This window comes from Dictyostelium purpureum (genome assembly GCF_000190715.1).
Source record: "Dictyostelium purpureum unplaced genomic scaffold DICPUscaffold_194, whole genome shotgun sequence".
Classification (NCBI taxonomy): Eukaryota; Evosea; class Eumycetozoa; order Dictyosteliales; family Dictyosteliaceae; genus Dictyostelium; species Dictyostelium purpureum.
This window is the reverse complement of record NW_003519530.1, coordinates 375-20,243: the sequence shown is the minus strand read 5'-3', so window position 1 is coordinate 20,243 and position 19,869 is coordinate 375. Positions and strand designations below refer to the sequence as shown.

The following is a 19,869-nucleotide window of genomic DNA, read 5'->3' as shown; positions in this document are numbered from 1 at the left end:
AAAAAAAACTTTTTGTCTCATCGACATATATAAAAAAAATAAAAAGAGGTTATCACATTTTTTTTTGTAAAATGTGAAAAAATTTAAAAAATTTATAAAAAAAATATTCAAAAATAAATTTGGTCGTATTTTTTTTTTTAATTTTTTTAAAGCAAATCAGATATTTTTTTTATATTAATTTATAAGATAAAATTAAATCATTTAAATTTATTTTATTACAAAAATACTAAATAAAAATTATTTAAAAATTATTTTTTTATCAAGTTATATTGTTGTAAAGTATTTTTTCATTATTAAACTTAATTTTTATATGGGAAATGTTATAATTTTCCACATTAAAATTTGAGAAAAAAAAAATAAAATTTTTTTTTTTTGTGATTATCAAAACAATATATTTTGGCAAAATATATTTTTTTTTAATTTATTTTTTTATGTTAACAATGGATGAGCTACTGTCATCTCTAACTAACTTTAAAATAAATGAAGAGCTAAAAAACAGTTGTAATATTAGTGATAGGTAAGTACAATACAATTCAATAAATATAAATAGTAGATTAATTAAAAGTAAATTAATTGGTGATTTCTCTTTTTAACTATTTATTATAGATTATTATATAAAGTTTGGAATAATATATTTTTAAGAAATGAAATTCATAAACATATTTTAAAGTTTATTGAACATAGTGTTGTAAATCTTGATAAATCACGATATGGACAATTTAAAGATAAATCATATATAACAACACTTGAGTGGTGTGGTGATACACTACTTGATAAAAATGAATTTCCACCATTTTTGACAAATTTATATTTGTGCCATTTTTATAAGGTACCAACAACTTTACCAAATAGTCTTAAAACTCTCACACTTGGTAATGAATTTAACCAAGTGGTTCCACCCCGCTCATTACCAAATAATCTAACAACACTCACATTCGGTGATGATTTTAATCAAGTAGTTCTACCCGACTCATTACCAAATAGTCTCACAACACTCACATTTGGTGATTGTTTTAACCAAATAGTTCTACCCGACACATTACCAAATAGTCTCACAACACTCACATTCGGTTATGGTTTTAACCAAGTGGTTCTACCTGGCACATTATCAGATAGTCTCACAACACTCACATTTGGTCATGATTTTAACCAAATAGTTCAAACCGACACATTGCCAAATAGTCTCACAACACTCACTTTCGGTGATAATTTTGACCAAATAGTTCCACCCGAATCATTACCAAATAGTCTTACAACACTCACATTCGGTAATAATTTTGACGAAGTACTTCTACCCGGGACATTACCAAATAGCCTCACAACACTCACACTCGGTAATGATTTTAAGCAAAGAGTTCTACCTGGCACATTACCAAATAATCTCACAAAACTCACATTCAGTGATAATTTTAACCAAGTAATTCTACCCGGCACATTACCAAATAGTCTTACAACACTCACATTCGGTTATGGGTTTAACAAAGTGGTTCTACCCGACACATTACCAAATAGTCTTACAACACTCACATTCGGTCATGAATTTAACCAAGTAATTCCACCTGGCTCATTACCAAATAGTCTTACAACACTCACATTTGGTCATTATTTTAAACAAGTAGTTCTACCCGACACATTACCAAATAGTCTCACAACACTCACATTCGGTTATAGTTTCAACCAAATAGTTCTACCTGACACATTACCAAATAGTCTCACAACACTCACATTCGGTTTTAGTTTTAACCAAATAGTTCAACCCCGCACATTACCAAATAATCTCACAACACTCACATTCGGTGGTGGTTTTAACCAAGAAGTTCTACCTGATACATTACCAAATAGTCTCACAACACTCACATTCGGTCATTTATTTAACCAAGTAGTTCTACCCGGTACATTACCAAATAATCTCACAACTCTTACATTCGGTGATTGTTTTAAACAAGTAGTTCTACCTGACTCATTACCAAATAATCTCACAACACTCACATTCGGTTATCATTATAACCAAGTAGTTCCACCCGGAGCACTACCAAATAGTCTTACAACACTCAAATTCGGTAGTAATTTTAACCAAGTAGTTCTACCCGGAACTTTACCAAATAGTCTCACAACACTCACTTTCGGTTATTGTTATAACCAAGTAGTTCCACCCGGCACATTACCAAATGGTCTCACAACACTCACATTCGGTGATAGTTTTGACCAAGAAGTTCAACCCGGCACATTACCAAATAGTCTTACAACACTCACATTTGGTCATGGTTTTAACCAAATAGTTCAACCCGGCACATTACCAAATAGTCTTACAACACTCACATTCGGTCATTATTTTAACAAAATAGTTCTACCCGGAACACTACCAAATAGTCTTACAACGCTCAAATTCGGTTATTTTTTTAACCAAGAAGTTCTACCCCACACATTACCAAACAGTCTTACAAAACTCACATTTGGTCTTAGTTTTAAGCAAAAAGTTCCACCCGGTTTATTTAAAATTAATTATAATTAAATTAAGTAATCAGCCATTTTTACAAACAAAATACTTTTTTAATTAATTTTTCAAATTTAGTCAAATATGCAGTTATGAAGATTTATTAGATGTAGAATATTTACTCGATAGCAGTAATGGATATTCAATCATTATTAGATAATATATAAGCAGAATCTAGAAATTACAAAATACCTTAAATCTTATATTTCTGAAAGAAATTATCCGAATGGCGATCCATCAACTATTAAAAGATGTTCAAGATGCAGCTGTATTTAGAGTTCTTATCTATGATGTAAAAAAAAAATTTCAATATTCATATAGGTTCGAAAGCCCAAGCGAACATTCAGATATTTTATTTGAATTATCAAAGAAACACCCCAACTTGGTCGGTACTATATTTGAAAAAGTAGATAATATTAGTATTTATTTGTTTGTTATCAAAGATGGCTGATAAATCAATGGGTTTCCACCGATGCCACAGGTTTATTGATTTAGTAAGAGTATTGGCTGCAAGGGTTTCATTACCAATATCCAAAATAATTATATTATCAAATAAACCAATTCTAATGAAAAAAGAATTAGAAAATGATTCATTATACTCTGTTAAAGAATTAAAAAAATTAGTAGATCTCAATAGAATTTTGTAATCAAGAATTAACAAACTTTTTATTACAACATTTCAACTTTTCTTCTAATAACATCTATTTATTAAAAAATAGAGATAAGAAAAAATTTTAATAATCTTTATTATTCACTTAAAACCTACAAAACTATTTTTTAATTAAATGTTGATTACCGTGAAAATTTAGAATATTGTCCTCATAATCAGTGTATTGGTTTTGATAAACAAAAACTTAACAAAATAGAAGAAAAAAAAAAAATAATGTTTGTAGTTTAGTAAATAAAAATTACAAGCAAAAAAAATAAAACAGTGTGCAAATGATTCAAAATATGCATATGTTTTTAAAAAAAAAATAAAAATTTAAAATTAAATAAATAAAAAATAAAAAAAATAAAAAAATTTTAATTTTAATTTTTTTATTTTTATTTTTATTTTTAAATATTTATAAAAATAAAAAAATTATATTAAACGATTTTTTAGAAATTTGGATGGTATGCAAATTCCATTTTTAATAAACCAATTCCATAGAATGTTTGAAACATTTAATTAAAATTCTAAAAGATAAATATCTTAATAAAATTTCAAAAAGGTACTATTTAAAACCAAATAAAATGACAAAAAATTATCTATTAATTATTTTTATTTTTTTTTAAATTAAATAAATATATTTAGATAATTTTTTTTAATATTAAAAAATTATATATAAATAGAAGAAAAAAAAAAAAACTAATATTACATATTTTAATGAACTAATATAATAATATAATATTACATTACAAATAATTTATAATAATACAAACAAATAAAAAAATGGGTGGGGATTCTGACAATGAATCGAAAGAAGATTTAAATAAAATATTATCTTCTTCAAATACTTCTTTAAAAGATATGGAAGAAACCGAGGATTATTCACCGGTTTTAGGTAATAAAATTGTAAGTAAATTTTATATGTAATTCTTTAAAATATGAAATATTAATTTTTTTTTTTTAGGATCATAAAATCAGTTTTATAATGGTTATGCTCTCCATTGCTTTGTTGTTCCCATATTCATCATATTTAGCAGTACTAGATTACTTTGATATTTTATATCCAAAATATAAAACAACATATACAATCCCATTTGTTTATATGGTAATGTTAATTATAGCATTTTTAATAACATTACTTTACCCCCAAAAAGTAAAACACCATTATAATATTTTAGGCGGTTTTTTAGTATACATTATTGCATTAATAATTATACCACTAATAAACCTTACAAAAATAAATGGTTCATTTGGAAGCTATATCATCACAGTTGTTTTAATAGGTGTATCTGCTTTTGTCGATGGGTTAATTCAATCTTCCGTTTTTGCAATCGTAGGGCTATTCGGCCCTAAATATTGTATTTCTGCACAAATAGGGTAAATATATAAAAAAAATTATTTTTATTATTTTTTTTTTACTAATATTTTTATTTTTTATTTTTTAGAATTGGTTTATCTGGTGTAATTGGTGTTATTATAAGGGTAATTATAAAACTAAGTTTCAGTAATAGTGGCCCAGATAACAAAATTGGAATTATTATATTTTTTAGTGTAGGATGCTTTATAATTTTAGTTGCCAGTGTATTATTTATCTATTTGCTAAAATCACCAATAGGACAAATAGTAATGAAGAAACAAAACATAACATCAGGAAATGAATTAGACACACCACCCACCTCAAACTCCTCCTCCAAAACACCCCAACCCGCCACCAATGAAGCAACTCCATTTCAAAATATTTTATATGTTTGGAAAAAAAGTTCCCATTATATCTGCTGCTTGGTATTATTAATGTTCCTCTCTCTATTTTTATTCCCAGGTTTTATGATGCAAGTAAATGTTCAGAATGTTGCAAAAGATTGGTATATGATACTGGTTGTAACAATTTATAATGTCTCCGATTTAATAGGTAAACTATTCCCACTCTTTTTAAAGAAAACAAATTATAGTGTTTATTTAATTTGGGGAATAACATTAGGAAGGTTTATATTTGTATTTTTATTCTTTATGTCAATTTATAAAGATTCATTTAGAGTAGATGCACTAATATATGTTTTCATTGCCATCTTTGGTTTTACAAATGGTATTGTTGCTTCAATATGCATGGCCGAAGGACCCAAACAAGTACAAAGACAATATAAAGAACTAGCTGGTTCGATGATGGTAAGTAACTTTATAAAAAAACTAAAATTATTAATTTAAATAAAATGCTAATAATTCACAATTATCACAGTCTTTTTCATTAGATATAGGGTTATTATTTGGTTCAGCTCTGGGCTTAATAGTATCATTAGTGCAATAAATAAAATTATTATTTTTATTAGTTTATTTTTAATATATTTATTTTATTTACAAAATTATTTTTATTTTATTTAAAAGCATTAGTTGTTTCCTCTATTGAAGTAGAGTTTGGATCATTACTAATAACTTGTTTAGTGCCATAGTATTTTGGACAGATTTCGGGTAACCAGCTTGCTTCGATAGGCATAACGTTTCTAGCGAATGCTTTGGTGGTAATTGTAAGTTCATTATATAAAATATGTTGAGGTATTTGACCAAATAAAAATGAAGTGGGATGAATTTGAATTTCTTTATTATCTACCATAGTTTTATATTTCTTATCTGGTTGTAAAACAGCTACATTCATAAAGAATCCACCAATAAAAGATTTCTTTACACGGTCTAAATCTTGATCGCATGATACAATTTTCATTTTTAATGAAATACAATATTTAACTAATTGTTCAAATACATTCTATATTTTAAATGAAATAAAAATAGTTAATAAAATTTATATTTTAAATAATGTATATACCAATGTATCTTAAATATACTTACAACAACTTTAGCCATTGATTTGGTATTTATAAAATGATCGAAACACCATTGATTGTTACCATTTACTTTTTGATATTCCCTAAATACATTTAAGAAAGTAATATGATCACCTTCTGGTGAGAAAAATATTTTTTTTACATCTTCGACTTCTTTCTTCTTATCTTTTGGTGTAAAGAAAATAGATTCGACTGAAAGCATACTTATGATGATTAAAACCTCTTCTAAACAATCAAACTCTGCAGATTTAATTAAAGCTTTGCTATACATTGGATCTAGTGGGAACAATGCCATTTTTTTACCAAGTTCGCTTAGAGTACCATCATCTTTTAATGCATCAAGACAATAAAGAAGCTCTAGTGATTTCTTTACGGTGACTAATGGTGGACGTTCTAAAAAGTCAAAGCCAAGTATATCTTGAATACCAATAGTTTTTAATTGTAAAATTACATTTGCAATATTTGATCTTTTCATTTCTGGAATTGAAGATTCATCAAATTTTTCAAATGTATCTTGAGTGTATAAACGATAGCATTTACCTTCAAACTCTCTACCTGCTCTACCAGTTCTTTGTTTTGCTGATGCTTTTGAAACTGGAATTACTGTTAAAGAGTCGATACCAATCTTTGGATTATAAATTTTAGATTTGACAGCACCGCAATCTACAACATAACGAATACCGTTAATGGTAAGTGAAGTTTCAGCAATATTTGTAGCGATAACAACCTTTCTTGAACCCTTTGGTGCTTTTTCGAATACCTTCATTTGTTGCTCTTGTGGAAGAGCAGAGAAAATGGGGCAAACAATTAATTTCTTTGAACCTTGTGGTAAACGTGATATTCTATCCAATAAAAGTTTTTCTAGATTTTCAATTTCTTCACGACCTGTTAAGAAAACTAAAATATCGCCACCATCCAATTCTTCCTCTCTATGGATTTCTTTATCTGTTAAATGTGCTATATGAATTTGAAGAACTGTAATCAATGCTGCGTCAACGTAATCTTTTTGTAACTCTTCTGTATAGTATACCTGAACTGGAAACTGTCTACCTTCAATATACAATATTGGTGCTTCATTAAAATAACCTGAAAACAATTCAGCATCCAATGTAGCAGACATCACTATAATCTTTAATGGTGATAATGTTGAATGATTCTTTCTTTTCTTTTGAATTTGCTTTAATAGACCAAACAATACATCAGTGTTTAATGTTCTTTCATGTGCTTCATCCAACATAATAACTGAATACTTTGATAATGATGAGTCTAACATTGCCTCTCTAACCAACATACCATCAGTCATATATTTTAATTTAGTTTTTTCTGTTGTTGTATCGTCAAATCTAACACAATAACCAACTTCATTTCCAATTTCAACACCCATTTCTTGTGATACTCTTTTTGCAATTGATACTGCTGCAACTCTTCTTGGTTGGGTAATTGCTATAATACCTTTATCTTTATATCCGTCATCATAAAGATATTGTGGAATTTCTAAAATAATTATCATACTATTAATATATATTATAAAAAAGGATTTTATTAATGAATGAGATTCAATAAAATTACTTACGGGTAGTTTTACCAGTACCAGTTTCTGAAATAATAATTACTGTATCATGTACTCTAAAATTTTTTAAAAGTGCATCCTTGGCAGTAAATACTGGTAATGCTTCTTTTTGATCCATAATTTCTTTACTAATTTTTAATCTATTATCTGTATCATTGTTTACTGTGGTTGTTTTTGTAGTATTGCTTGTTGTTGTGGATAGTTTATTATTTGATACATTTGGTGATACTAAATTTGGTGTAATTCTTCTAACTGCTTTATCTGTATTTGGTTTAAATTTAGTTTTATTTACAACATTTTTATTATTATTATTATTATTATTATTATTAATGATTGATTTCTTTGGTGTTAAATCTGGTTGAACCATAGTTAATAATTAAATAATTTTTAAATATTTAACTGTTTGTAAAATAATACTAAAATAAATTAAATGAAAAAAAAAAAAATTAAAAAAAAATTAAAAAAAAAATAATCGAAAAAAAAAAAATAAAAAAAATAAAAAAACGAAAAACGAAAAAAGTTTAATAATAAAAAATAGATAATTATCTATTTTTAATTCTACAAATTATTAAAAATAATTAGATTTTTATATTTATAAAAATAAAATATAAATTATGTTTTTTTATTTTGTTTTGATTTATAATAATTTAATGAAATCAAATGTTTGAACATCATTTGTGTTAGTGATAGATTTGAATGAAATGACTAAATTACCAGATTCGAATGACCATAACCAATAACCACTTTGAGTTTCATTGTGTTTAATAACAATAGTACGATTTGAGGTGGCTTCTTGGACAGCTTCTAGCACCATTTCATCGGCACAACGTTTAGCAAGATTAGCAGCTACTTTTTCGACAACACCAGCGAAAATGTGACCAAAGCTATTTTTTAAATCAGCAGCGACATGTGGGTATACAGCCTCTAATGATACTTGATCAATAGTCCAATCGGCTTCGGATTTCATTGCTTTTTTTACAGCAGCCAAGTTTGCAGCCATTTTAGCTTCATTTTCTTTTATATTTAAACGAGTCATTAAAGAATATACACCTTCAGTTGGGAGAATAGTTTCTAATTTGGCAGTAAAGACATCATTGGTGTTGCAGATTTTTGGACGGAATGAGATTACACAATTACCATCAACAAATGAGTATTGCCAATAGGATGGTAATTTTTCATCAGCAGCAACAAATACAATCTTCTTGTTTGGAACAGCATTTAAGAAAGCTTCTTTAACCATATCGTTTTTACTGACTTTGGTATCAATATTTTTAGCTAAATTACCAACAACATCCTTGTAAAAGATTGAACCACAGCTATTTGTTACCCAATTATCGTTACATTTGGTGATGATATCTTCAAAATCGAAAACAATTTCAAATGGAGTACCTAAAGCTTTTTCAATAGTAGCTAAATGAGTTTTGAGTGTTTCTTCGTTATCTTTTAATGATTTTCTAGTTGTTAATGATAAAGGCATTTTATTTTTATATTTTTATTTATTTATTTATTTATTTATTTATTTATTTATTTATTTATTTATTTTATAAATTGATGAATGAATTAAAATTTAAAAACTTTTGTATTTATATTTAAAAAAAACATATGAACACAACAATATGAAAAAATATCTAAAAAAAAAAATGAAAGAAAAAAGAAAATTAAAATATCTAAAAAAAAAAAAAAATTATTTTAGAAAGATATAAAACTTATTTCTTTTTTAAATTTAAAACTATATCAATATTAATAATTTCTAAATTATTTCTTCACCGAATACTATTAAGGTTTATAAGAAATAATTTTTTTTTTAATGATTTATTAGATTTCTATATTATTTTTTAATTTTTTAATTTAAATAGAAATATTTTTGTGTATTAATTAATGTGTACAAATTATTGAGTTGATAGTTGATGGACGATTTGAAAAATAATATACAAGAACCCCAATGATTGCTTTATGACTTTAAATGTGTCAGTAATGAATAGGAAAGAATAGACAAGAACCCCAATGATTGTTTTATGATTTAAAATGTGTCGATAGTGAATAGGAAAGAATAGACAAGAACCCCAATGCTTGATCTCTGATTTATGAATAGGAAAGCTTAGACAAGAACCCCAATGATTGTTTTATGATTTAAAATGTGTCGATAGTGAATATGAAAGAATAGACAAGAACCCCAATGCTTGATCTCTGATTTATGAAAGAATAGACAAGAACCCCAAAATTTGTTTTGTGACCTATAATATTTTGATAATGAAAAAGAAAGAATGAACAAGAACCCCAATGTATACTTTGCAAACCTTTTGATGTTGAGAAAGAAAGAACCAGATTTTAAACTAAAAAATATTAAAATTAAATATTAGTATCTTTTTTTTTAAAATATTTATGAAAATATTAGCATAATAGTTACCTTAAGCGTACCCCATTGTAGACTTTAAATAGCGAGCACGTGTGGATAATGAAAGAGAAAGAATTTGACTAAATATGAAATAAATATTAGTTTCTTTTTTATTCAAATATAATAATAATTATACAAATATTATCATAATAATTACCTTTAGAAGACTAATGAACGTGTTACCTGAAAAAAGAAAAATTGGATTTAACCTAACAAAGAATTAAATTATATTAGCATTGGCCTAAAAACGTTCGGCACTGGCTACTTTCTGCAATAAATTATAAATGAAATAAATTAATATATTTTTTTTATTATGTATTAATATAAATTTAATGGATTACTTACTCTGACATCTCTGAATGGTTTTCTGCAGTTTGGACAGGTACGGAAACATTTTGACCATTCGAAAATACATTCATAACAAAATCTATGAACGCATTCAATAAAGGCGAGGTCATTGGCCTCTATTACGTTCATGCAAATGGTGCATTTATCATCCCTTTCTAAACGGTCCCTTTCCAATCTTTCTTGTTCTAATCTTCTTTTTTCTTTTCTTTCTTTTTTTTGTAATTCTTTTTGAAGATTTTCTAATCTTTTTCTCTCTTCAATTTCTGATCTTTCTCTTTCTCTTTGTCTTTCGAGGCTTCTAAATCTTGATCTTTGATTTTCTTCTTTTTCTTCTTTTTCTTTTTGGATTCTTTCTAAATTTCTTTTTTCATATTCCTCTTTTATTTCTTTTTCTCTTTGAAGAATTTGAGCTCTTTCAATTTCTTCCATTTCTTCCCTTTCTCTGTAAAGTTTTGAAATTCTTTTAATATCTGCTGCTCTTTTAATTTGATCTAATTTTATTTTTTCATCTCTTTCTCTCTCTACTCTTACTCTTTCCATTTCAATAAATATTTCTCTATCTCTTTTTAAACTCTCTTCATCTTCGAGTTTAAGTTTTTTTGAAAATTCTCTATCACAATTTTTTACATTATCTATTTCCAATAGTCTTTTCTTCATTGGACTATTGCCAGTTGATGTGGATGCACCTGAAGAACTATTTACTGGCTTTCTAAATTTATTGGTTCTTGATAATGGTGATGGTGCAGAGACTGATGCTGATGGTGCAGAGGCAGATGTTGATTGTGCAGAGGTAGAGGCAGAGGTAAATGGTGCAGAGGTAGAGGCAAAGGCAGAGGCGGATGGTGCAGAGGCAGAGGTAGAGGCAGATTGTGCAGATACAGATGCAGATACAGATGATGCTGGTGCAGATGCTGATGATGATGCAGATGGTGCAGATGGTGCAGATGATGCTGATGCTGATGGTGCTGAAACAGATGAAGCAGGTGCAGATGATGCTGATACTGATACTGATGGTGCAGAGGCTGAGGTTAATGGTACAGAGGCAGAGGCTGAGACAAAGGCTGTTGGTGCAGAGGTAGAGGCGTTTGGTGGGGATTGATGATTTGGGGTTAATTGTACAGTTGAATCATTGTTGATTGGGTGTGGGTCTTGAGTGTGGGTTCTATCATTGTTGTTTATAATGTTATTGCTATTATTATTATTATTATTGCTATTGTATATTTTGTTATTTATAAAAAAAGCTAATGAGAAACTAATGATACCACATAAAAAGTAAAAAACAAGTAATAAATCCATTTTTAAATAATAAATTAAGTTGTAAATTATTTTATAAAAATAAAAAATTATTATTGTTATTATTAAAAATTATTATATGTGCCGAATATTATAATGAAAAAAATAAAAATGTATGATTATTTGTATGTATATAAAATAATAAAGAAAAAAAAAAAAAAAAAAAAAAAAAAAAAAACTTTTTAAAAATACTATGAAAGAAAATTAAAAAAAAATGTGAATTAAAAAAAATTAAAAAATTTTAAACAGTGTTTAATGAAAAATGAAACAGTGTGGTTGGTCATGCAACTTGAAGAAAATAATATAATTACAAAAACTTCATTTGGTTCATGTTATACTAAAGTTTGCAATTTTATGAAATCATTATCACCACAATATACCCAAATTAGAATCAGTGTTGGATAAGATAAAATAGATTTCAAAATGTTTGAATTTTTAAATTCAAATTAATAAAATTAAATAAAAATAAAAGATAATAAAAAATTTGCTTTTTTAATACTGCTATCAATATTTAATTAAATAAATATAATTTATTAATTTATTTAAAATGTATTTAAATTATAGTTTATTATTTATTTAAAAAGTTTGTAGGCCGGCTGAAATCGGATAGTTTTTAAAAGCTTCATCTGAATAGTTGTCTTTGGAATTGCAGTTTTTATCTGAATGAAGCAATAATGCCTTTATTAATTCATCTTTTTGGTTGGTTTTGACTTTTCAAACCTTTTAATTTCTTCTTCTTCTTTGATTTTATAATTGTTGTATTGCATCTGTAAAATATGTATTTGTTTTGAATCATTTGAATAATAATTTCTTTTTTGCTATTGATATCTTTGATCTCTTCATTTTCTCTCCTGGAATGGTTTAGTTTACATTCTAAACTTTCTAAAATTAAATAATATGGGAAATTGTAAATAATAGAGTTGATTTGGTTTATTGTAGTCTTCTTTATTTTGTGCTAAAATATTGATTTCAAAGTCACATCTGAAAATCATTTATGGTTCATATACTACTTCTGTAATTATACTTTTACGTTGTTCATAATAAGCTGGTCCATTTTCTCTTCACCCCGAACCACTTTTTTTTTTTTTATGTGCAAAAAAATAAAAAATTACATATTAAAAAAAAAAAAGTGGTTCGAGGTGTTCTATTACACCCATTTGAAAATACTTTTGAATGTGAAAGATTTAATTTTTTGTGAATAAAATTTTAGAAATATTTAAAATAAATATATAATAAATATTATAATTATTTTATTATTATTTATATTTATATAAAAATTAAAATTTTTTTATATATTTATAATTATTAAAATAAAAAAAAAAAAATAAAAAATTAAATTTTATCTAAAAAATAAAATTTTTTTTAAAAATAAATATATAGTGATTGATGTTTTATAAAAAGGTAAAAAATGTGTTAATTAAAATTAAATTTAAAACATAATTTTTTTTATTTAATTAAATGATTAATTTTTATTTTAATGTTAAATGAGTGAATTTTATTATAATATACAGTGGATTTTTTGAGCAGTTTTCTACTATTAAAAATAAAGAAAAATAAAATATGTATCATGTGGTTTATGTTATTTACTATTAATTAATGGACCATTAACAATTTACCTTAAGGATTTTAAAGAGTGAAATAAATCATTATATAAAAAATAATAAAAATAAATATTTTTTATAATAAAAAAATAAATTCCATTAATATTTTTTAATTATCACACAGATTATAATAAAAACTGCAAATATAATAATGTATTTCACTCTGTAGAATTATTAAAAAATATGTTTTTGTAAATTAAAATTTATAATCGTAATTAAATTTTTTTTTACTATTTTACTTATTTACCTTTATAATTATTTAAAATTCATATAATTTATTTAAATGAAGTTCATTTTTTTATATTTTAGTTTTATTTATTATTTTTTCACAAAACCAAAAAAAAATTTTTTTTACAAATAAAGTAATCAACCACCTCCAATTTTAATTTTTTTTTTTTTTTTCTTTTAATCATTATTTTATTTCTTATAGAGAATCTATTTAGTATAACAATTGTTTTTTTAATAAATTATTGTTTTTTTTTTAATAAATTATAATGTTTTTTTTTTAATTATAATTTTTTTTTTTATTTTTTTTTTTTTTTAAAATTTTTTTTCTTCAACCCACACTCACACTCATATATATATTTTCACATATTTACATTTTTCATATTGTACATTCATCTTTATTAATTTACATTCATTATTTTCATCATTAATAATTATAAAAAAAAAAAAAAATTAAAAATGATTTTTTCAATAGTCTTAGCTATCTTCATTCATTTGTTTTTATTTTTTATCTCCAAACACGACATCAATACCCAAAATAACCCAACACCATCAAAACAACCACAAGAACCAGTAGGAACCAAGACAAACAATAACCCACCACCATCAACACAACCACAAGAACCAGTAGGAACCAAGACCAACAATAACCCACCATCAACACAATCCCAAAAACCAGTAGGAACCAAGACCAACAATGACCCACCACCATCAACACAACCATCACAATCTCCACAATCAAAAAATAAATTTGTAGGTGGACCAAATTTATTTAATAGACCATCACCTTATCTTGTTCAATCAACACCACAACAGGGACTTCCAAAACAACACTCAGCTCAACCTCCACAAGAAAGACCTGTTTCGCAAATCAAAAAAGGAACATCTCCAGTACCAAATGGCAATTCACCAGTAAAATCTGATCCGCCACAACCACCAATGAACAGACCACCATCAACACCAAACGGGGACCACAAGTAAGACCAGTTTCACCAATCCAAAATAGACCACCTCCAGTACCAGATTGCCATTCACCAGAAAGACCACATTCCAAACCAAAACATAGTGCATCAATCCCAGATTATAAAAAACTATTTCAAGCAATGGATGCATTTGAAAAACAACAACAACAACAAGAACAAGAGCAAGAACAACAACAACAACAAAAACAAGAACAACAACAACAACCAACACCACAACCACAACCAACACAAAATCCAAATCCAAGACCAAATCCAAGAACAACTCAAACTCTTAATTCAACAGTTTGGTCTTACTTACCAACCCCAACTTCAACCCCAATACTGTACCAACACCAACACTAAATCCACAACCAACACCACAATCAACAGTGTATAATAGAAACAATACGGGTGTCACTTATTTTTTTAAAACTAAAACTCATTATATCAGATTCCACAGATGCATAATATTCATCCAATGACCCAGTATCAACAACCTTTATATAAAGAATAGGTAAATATCTTTATTTTTAGTTAATAAAAAATTATTTATTAATATTGTTTTTTATTTAGATTTTTTAATTTAGTTATTTGTACCAACAAAAAACAAAGATATAATAGGGTATCTTCTTCAGATTATTAATAATATAAAGTATTCAAATTAACGCTCCGACAGCGGTTAAAGAAAAATTTTTGCCAATCAAATCAACTATTTATAAATATCATTAATTTGCTCTGGCCAAGCAACTTTAATAGATATAAAATAGTTTCAGGAAGAGAAGGTAAAAACTATTGAAGCAATCAAGGATTATAAAAAACTTCCCCTCCAGATCCAGGCACAATTACAGACCAATCAATATTTTTATAAACAAAATAAATTAACTTGATATATTTTTAAAAAACAATTATAATATGGTGTTTCAAGTGGTAGTACGATTCAAAATGTTTGTCCAATAATTCAAATGAAATCAGTAATCGGTCAAATAAGGGTTCAAGTGGTAGTTCACATCGTAGTGCATATATTGGTCCAAGTCTGATTAATCAGTCAAATGGTGGATCAAGAAGTGATTAAAATGGTTGTCAAATAGTGGTCCAGATAGTTCGCATCCTAATTCAAATGTTAATACAAGCAATGTTTCAAATAGTGGTTCAATAGTTGTAGAATAAGTGAATTAAATGGAGTTCAAATGGTGGTACAGCGTGTACAAGCAATATTTTAAGTAGTGGTTCAAATAGAGATTTAAGCAGTGAATTAAATGTAATTGGTTCGAGTGATTCATTTGGTATTGCAAGTGTAAAATATTATCTTCAATATAAGAATAAAATATCTTTTAATAATCCATTTATAAATTTTAAATAGAAATCTTCTTCAAATTTAAATACAATTAAGAGTATCTAATCAAAATATTAAAAATCATTCAATAAAGAATTATATAATTAAAAATTATTATAAATATAATTATTTATTTATATAAAAATTTAATTTATTTAAAACTACAAAACAAATTTATTTATTTCTTTTAAAAATCTGTTGATAAGGTTAATTGATGATTTTCTTAAATGATCTTAAATAATATGTGCCAAATATTATAATAAAAAAATGTATTATTATTGTATGTATAAAAGAAAGAATCTAAATGCTATAAAAGAAAAATGTAAATTAAAAAAAAAAAGAATTTAAAAAAAAATTAAAAAATTTTAAATTCAAATACAAAAAGAAATTGAAATTTCAAAAACATAGCATTTTTTATTAAAAACTAAATAGTGTGTTAATGTAATGGGGAAAATGTGTGGTTGATTTAACAGGTTCCTCGCCATAATTAAAGTAATAATAAAAAAAAAAAAAAAAAAAAAAAAACAGACACCCCTCCTTTTTATGTTTTTAAAAATCATATTAAAAATAAAAATTTAATTTAAAAAAATAATTTGAATAGGTTAAATTGATTAATTTGGATTAAAATAAATTGGAAGAGAAAAAGTTTTGTTGGTTTTTTGGAAAAGTTTTTTTTTTTTAAAACCCAAATGTGGGTTAAATAAAGGGGAAAAATTGGGGTTATTTTAACGGGTTCCTGGCCCTTAATTTAATGTTTTTTCTAAAAAAAAAAAAAATTTTTTTGTTAGATTTGTGTCCTTACTATTTAGTTTTAAAATCATATTAAAATTAATATTTAATTTATAATATTAATTTGATTAGTTTAATTGATTTATTTGATTTAAAATAATTTGAATGATATAGTTTTTGTTTGTTTTTTTGTATAGTTTTTTTTTTTTATGAATCACTTGAAGTATCCATACCTGAACCAGATTTTGAATCATCATTTTCATCGACTTTACTAACAGAAATAGTGTGACCTTTAGATGCAGTAACTGAATCATTAATTTCTAATTCTATAGCTTTTCCACTATTTGTTTTATTTTTACCAGATGTCATTGACTTTGAATTGGTTGCTGCCATGCCACTACCAAATACAGTAACACTATTATAATTGACGATATTGTATTTCAATAAGAATGGTTTGATAGCTGGATGGTTGAGTAAAGTTGAATGGATCCAAATATTTCTAGCATTCTCAGAGGTGCCATATATACAAAAGAAGAGAATACCAAAGAGACGAATGAAAAAGTAAAACATAAAGTAAGCTGCAAAATTGGGTCCTTCTGAAACACATGTTTCTTGATTTCCACCAGCCAATAAACATTGTACATATCCTGGAATGGATGCTTTGTATTCATCCATGTGTCTTTCGTTATCGAAATTAAATACAAATAAATAAAAAAATGAACCTCCTACTAAAGTTACACAAAGGAATGGTTTTATTTGTAATTTCAAGATTTTTCTATCTTTTGAAACATTTTTAGAAATCTATATAAAATTAATAATATTTAATTATTATGCTATTCATATTTTTTATAAATCATTAATAATAATTATAATAATTACCTTGTAAATTTGAAAAATTACTAATATAATACAACCTGCACCTATAAATAAACATAAGCCTAATGGTATCCAAAATACACCATTTACATACCAGGTTTTTCTTATCCAACATGCCAATGAACCAGTACCAGCCATAATTGCTTTACCAGATAATGGAATGATTAACATAATTAATGAGACAACTGTATTAAATAATACAAAAATACGGAAATCGATCATTTTAATTCTTTTTACAACTGATAATAAATAAATTGCCATGGTAGCCCACCAAAGTACACCATTAGTTACACCGAAATGGAAAAGTGAACCTGTTACACCACATGCTACATCATCTTGAACTGCGAATCTACCTGGCTCGGGACACAAGAGTTTCTCATAACCAATTGCATAAGTGACGATATCCATTAAATTAATTAGTGCCACTGAAGCTGAAAAAAATACTATACAATAGTTATATTTACTGACACTCTTATTTAAAAGACCAAATGTACAGATATTATAAATGCAACATACAAAACTAATGGTTGATACAATTTTCGACATTGTGAACATTTGATTCCACTTTTTTTCTGTATAATAGGGTGCAGGACATGGTAAAACACAATTGGTTGGTGTTAAATAAGTGTAACCTTTCTCTGCTGGATATCTTGGGTCGCTACTATTTCTTAATAATAAAGGTGGTGGACATACCTCTGAAATCTGTGAATTTGGTGTCTTTATAAATAAATCTGTAACATTTTCGCATTGAATTGGATAAAAGCCGTTATTTGTTGTGAACCCATAGGCTGATGCATTATATAAATTATATAAATCTGGAAATGCATTATCATTGGTACAATTAAAATAGGTTGATAAAATGTTACACTCCTTTACAATAGCTGTACATGTTGATTTACAAATTCTCTTTGGGAAAGAAATGTTTCTAGCTGGTAATTGAACTGTCTCGCATGGTGATAATAATAAATTACAAAAACCAAATTGTGAAAAATTTATATTTGGGCATTGGGTTTGTAAAAACGTTAACTTTGTAAAAGCTGCCTCTAATGTTAATAAACTAACTTTCTGTGATATTCCACTTTCTGTATAAATATTATCTATTGGTTTTTTTAATGTAATTATTTGAAAAAAATAAAAAAATAAAAAAATTTTAAAAAAAAATAATTAGTTTTTTAAAAAATTAAAAGGCGCAATGTTATAAAATGGGTGTGAATGTATTTATATATTATGATCATTGAGAAAATTACATTAATATTATTGAAATTTTAAAATATTAATATCAAAATCTTTTTTCTTAATAGTTTTTATAACTGATTATTATATTGGTTTTGGTATTGGTTATTGTATGATTTTTATTTTAAATTATTATAATAACAAAAAAACACAAAGAAAAAACCGAATGAACCAAAAAAAAAATACACAAAGCTTCTATGGATTAATTTAATAAAAAAAAAAAGATATTATTTATTTTTCTGAAAAATTTAAAAAAAAAAAAAAAAAAAAACAAACGCGAGAGATTCAAACCCCCCCAATAATCAAACCAAAAAAAATAAAATAAAATAAAATAAAAATAAAATACAAAACTAAACTAAAAAGACACTTTCAAAATATGGTAATATTGTAAATTTATTTTTTATATGGGTTTATTAAAGGAGGTGGTTTATAATAACAATAATTGAAAAAAAAAAAATAAAAAAAATAAATAAAACAAACAAATAAAAATAATTAATACATACTTTGATCACCAAGTTTTCCATTGCATATTCTTAGGTCAATTGGATCCCCTATATATGGTGAGCAGGTTGCATTTGGATTGATTAAACCATATCCATTTGCAGACTGAACTTTTTCTATATTATTATTTACAATTAAAAATGATATAAAAAATAAAAATATAATTTTCTTTATTATCATTTTTAAATAATATATCTATTTTATATTTTATTTATATATATTGTGTTTTTATTTCTATTTCTATTTCTATCTTTTTCTATATCCTGATCTTAATCTTTATTATATTTAAAATTAATTTTTTTTTTTTTTAAATTTTATTATTTTTTATTTTAACTTTAATTGTTTGATTTTTGATTTTAATTTTTGATTATTTAATTCTTTTCTAAAAATATTAAACTCTGATTATATATTGGTTCTAGAACTATTGATATGATTTATCCTTTTTTTTTTTAATTTTAAAGTTTTGATTTTTATTTAATTTTTATTTTTTTATTTGTTTTATTTATATATTTTTATAATGATTCTATAAATTTGTTTTAAAAATAAACTTTTAGAGAAAAGAAAAAAAAAAAAAAAAAAAACATAAATTATTTACAAAAATAAATCTATAACCTTTTTTCAACTATATATAAAATACAGAAAAAATATAAAAAAAATATAAAAAAAAAAAAGAAAATAAACTTTTTTCAAAGTGTTAATTTTATCGATTTTAATTAACCAACCAATAAAAATTATAAAAAAATAAATATCATCAAATTAAAAGAATGAGTTATTGTCAAAAAAAAATATGGTTTTTTATTTGGTATTATGTGAATAATTATAAAAA

General features: G+C 25.3%; 8 protein-coding genes across 8 annotated transcripts; 4 read left to right on the top strand and 4 right to left on the bottom strand.

The window, feature by feature from the left end:
• Nucleotides 1-440: 440 nt before the first annotated feature.
• DICPUDRAFT_80607 (uncharacterized protein) lies at nt 441-2,512 on the top strand (the record flags this gene model as incomplete). Its single annotated transcript, XM_003289804.1, has 2 exons — nt 441-517; nt 607-2,512. The coding sequence occupies 2 exons, from the start codon at nt 441-443 to the stop codon at nt 2,510-2,512; spliced, it is 1,983 nt and encodes a 660-aa protein (XP_003289852.1).
• A 377-nt stretch (nt 2,513-2,889) lies between these two features.
• Nucleotides 2,890-3,492, top strand: DICPUDRAFT_92376 (uncharacterized protein). Its single transcript, XM_003289803.1, has one exon. The coding sequence runs from the start codon at nt 2,938-2,940 to the stop codon at nt 3,139-3,141; it is 204 nt and encodes a 67-aa protein (XP_003289851.1). The 5' UTR covers nt 2,890-2,937; the 3' UTR covers nt 3,142-3,492.
• Nucleotides 3,493-3,926: 434 nt separating this feature from the next.
• Nucleotides 3,927-5,445, top strand: DICPUDRAFT_80606 (uncharacterized protein; the record flags this gene model as incomplete). Its single annotated transcript, XM_003289802.1, has 4 exons — nt 3,927-4,049; nt 4,108-4,520; nt 4,589-5,306; nt 5,377-5,445. 4 exons carry the CDS (start codon nt 3,927-3,929, stop codon nt 5,443-5,445), a joined length of 1,323 nt encoding a protein of 440 aa, XP_003289850.1.
• A 66-nt stretch (nt 5,446-5,511) lies between these two features.
• DICPUDRAFT_80605 (uncharacterized protein) lies at nt 5,512-7,914 on the bottom strand (the record flags this gene model as incomplete). The annotated part of the gene is made up of 3 exons (XM_003289791.1): nt 5,512-5,898; nt 5,982-6,526; nt 7,551-7,914. 3 exons carry the CDS (start codon nt 7,912-7,914, stop codon nt 5,512-5,514), a joined length of 1,296 nt encoding a protein of 431 aa, XP_003289839.1.
• Nucleotides 7,915-8,184: 270 nt separating this feature from the next.
• Nucleotides 8,185-9,024, bottom strand: DICPUDRAFT_36390 (uncharacterized protein; the record flags this gene model as incomplete). The annotated part of the gene is made up of 1 exon (XM_003289790.1): nt 8,185-9,024. One exon carries the CDS (start codon nt 9,022-9,024, stop codon nt 8,185-8,187), a length of 840 nt encoding a protein of 279 aa, XP_003289838.1.
• A 621-nt stretch (nt 9,025-9,645) lies between these two features.
• On the bottom strand, nt 9,646-11,586 carry DICPUDRAFT_80603 (uncharacterized protein; the record flags this gene model as incomplete). The annotated part of the gene is made up of 3 exons (XM_003289789.1): nt 9,646-9,880; nt 9,955-10,022; nt 10,288-11,586. The coding sequence occupies 3 exons, from the start codon at nt 11,584-11,586 to the stop codon at nt 9,646-9,648; spliced, it is 1,602 nt and encodes a 533-aa protein (XP_003289837.1).
• A 2,282-nt stretch (nt 11,587-13,868) lies between these two features.
• DICPUDRAFT_154298 (uncharacterized protein) lies at nt 13,869-15,443 on the top strand (the record flags this gene model as incomplete). Its single annotated transcript, XM_003289801.1, has 3 exons — nt 13,869-14,386; nt 14,416-14,674; nt 15,360-15,443. 3 exons carry the CDS (start codon nt 13,869-13,871, stop codon nt 15,441-15,443), a joined length of 861 nt encoding a protein of 286 aa, XP_003289849.1.
• Nucleotides 15,444-16,537: 1,094 nt separating this feature from the next.
• Nucleotides 16,538-19,223, bottom strand: DICPUDRAFT_56349 (uncharacterized protein; the record flags this gene model as incomplete). The annotated part of the gene is made up of 3 exons (XM_003289788.1): nt 16,538-17,234; nt 17,313-18,406; nt 19,055-19,223. 3 exons carry the CDS (start codon nt 19,221-19,223, stop codon nt 16,641-16,643), a joined length of 1,857 nt encoding a protein of 618 aa, XP_003289836.1. The 3' UTR covers nt 16,538-16,640.
• Between the last annotated feature and the right edge of the window lie 646 nt (nt 19,224-19,869).

What these genes read in the sequence shown, in the direction of transcription:
- DICPUDRAFT_92376 (XM_003289803.1), top strand. Translation starts at nt 2,938, where the DNA reads ATGGCTGATAAATCAATGGGTTTCCACCGATGCCACAGGTTTATTGAT.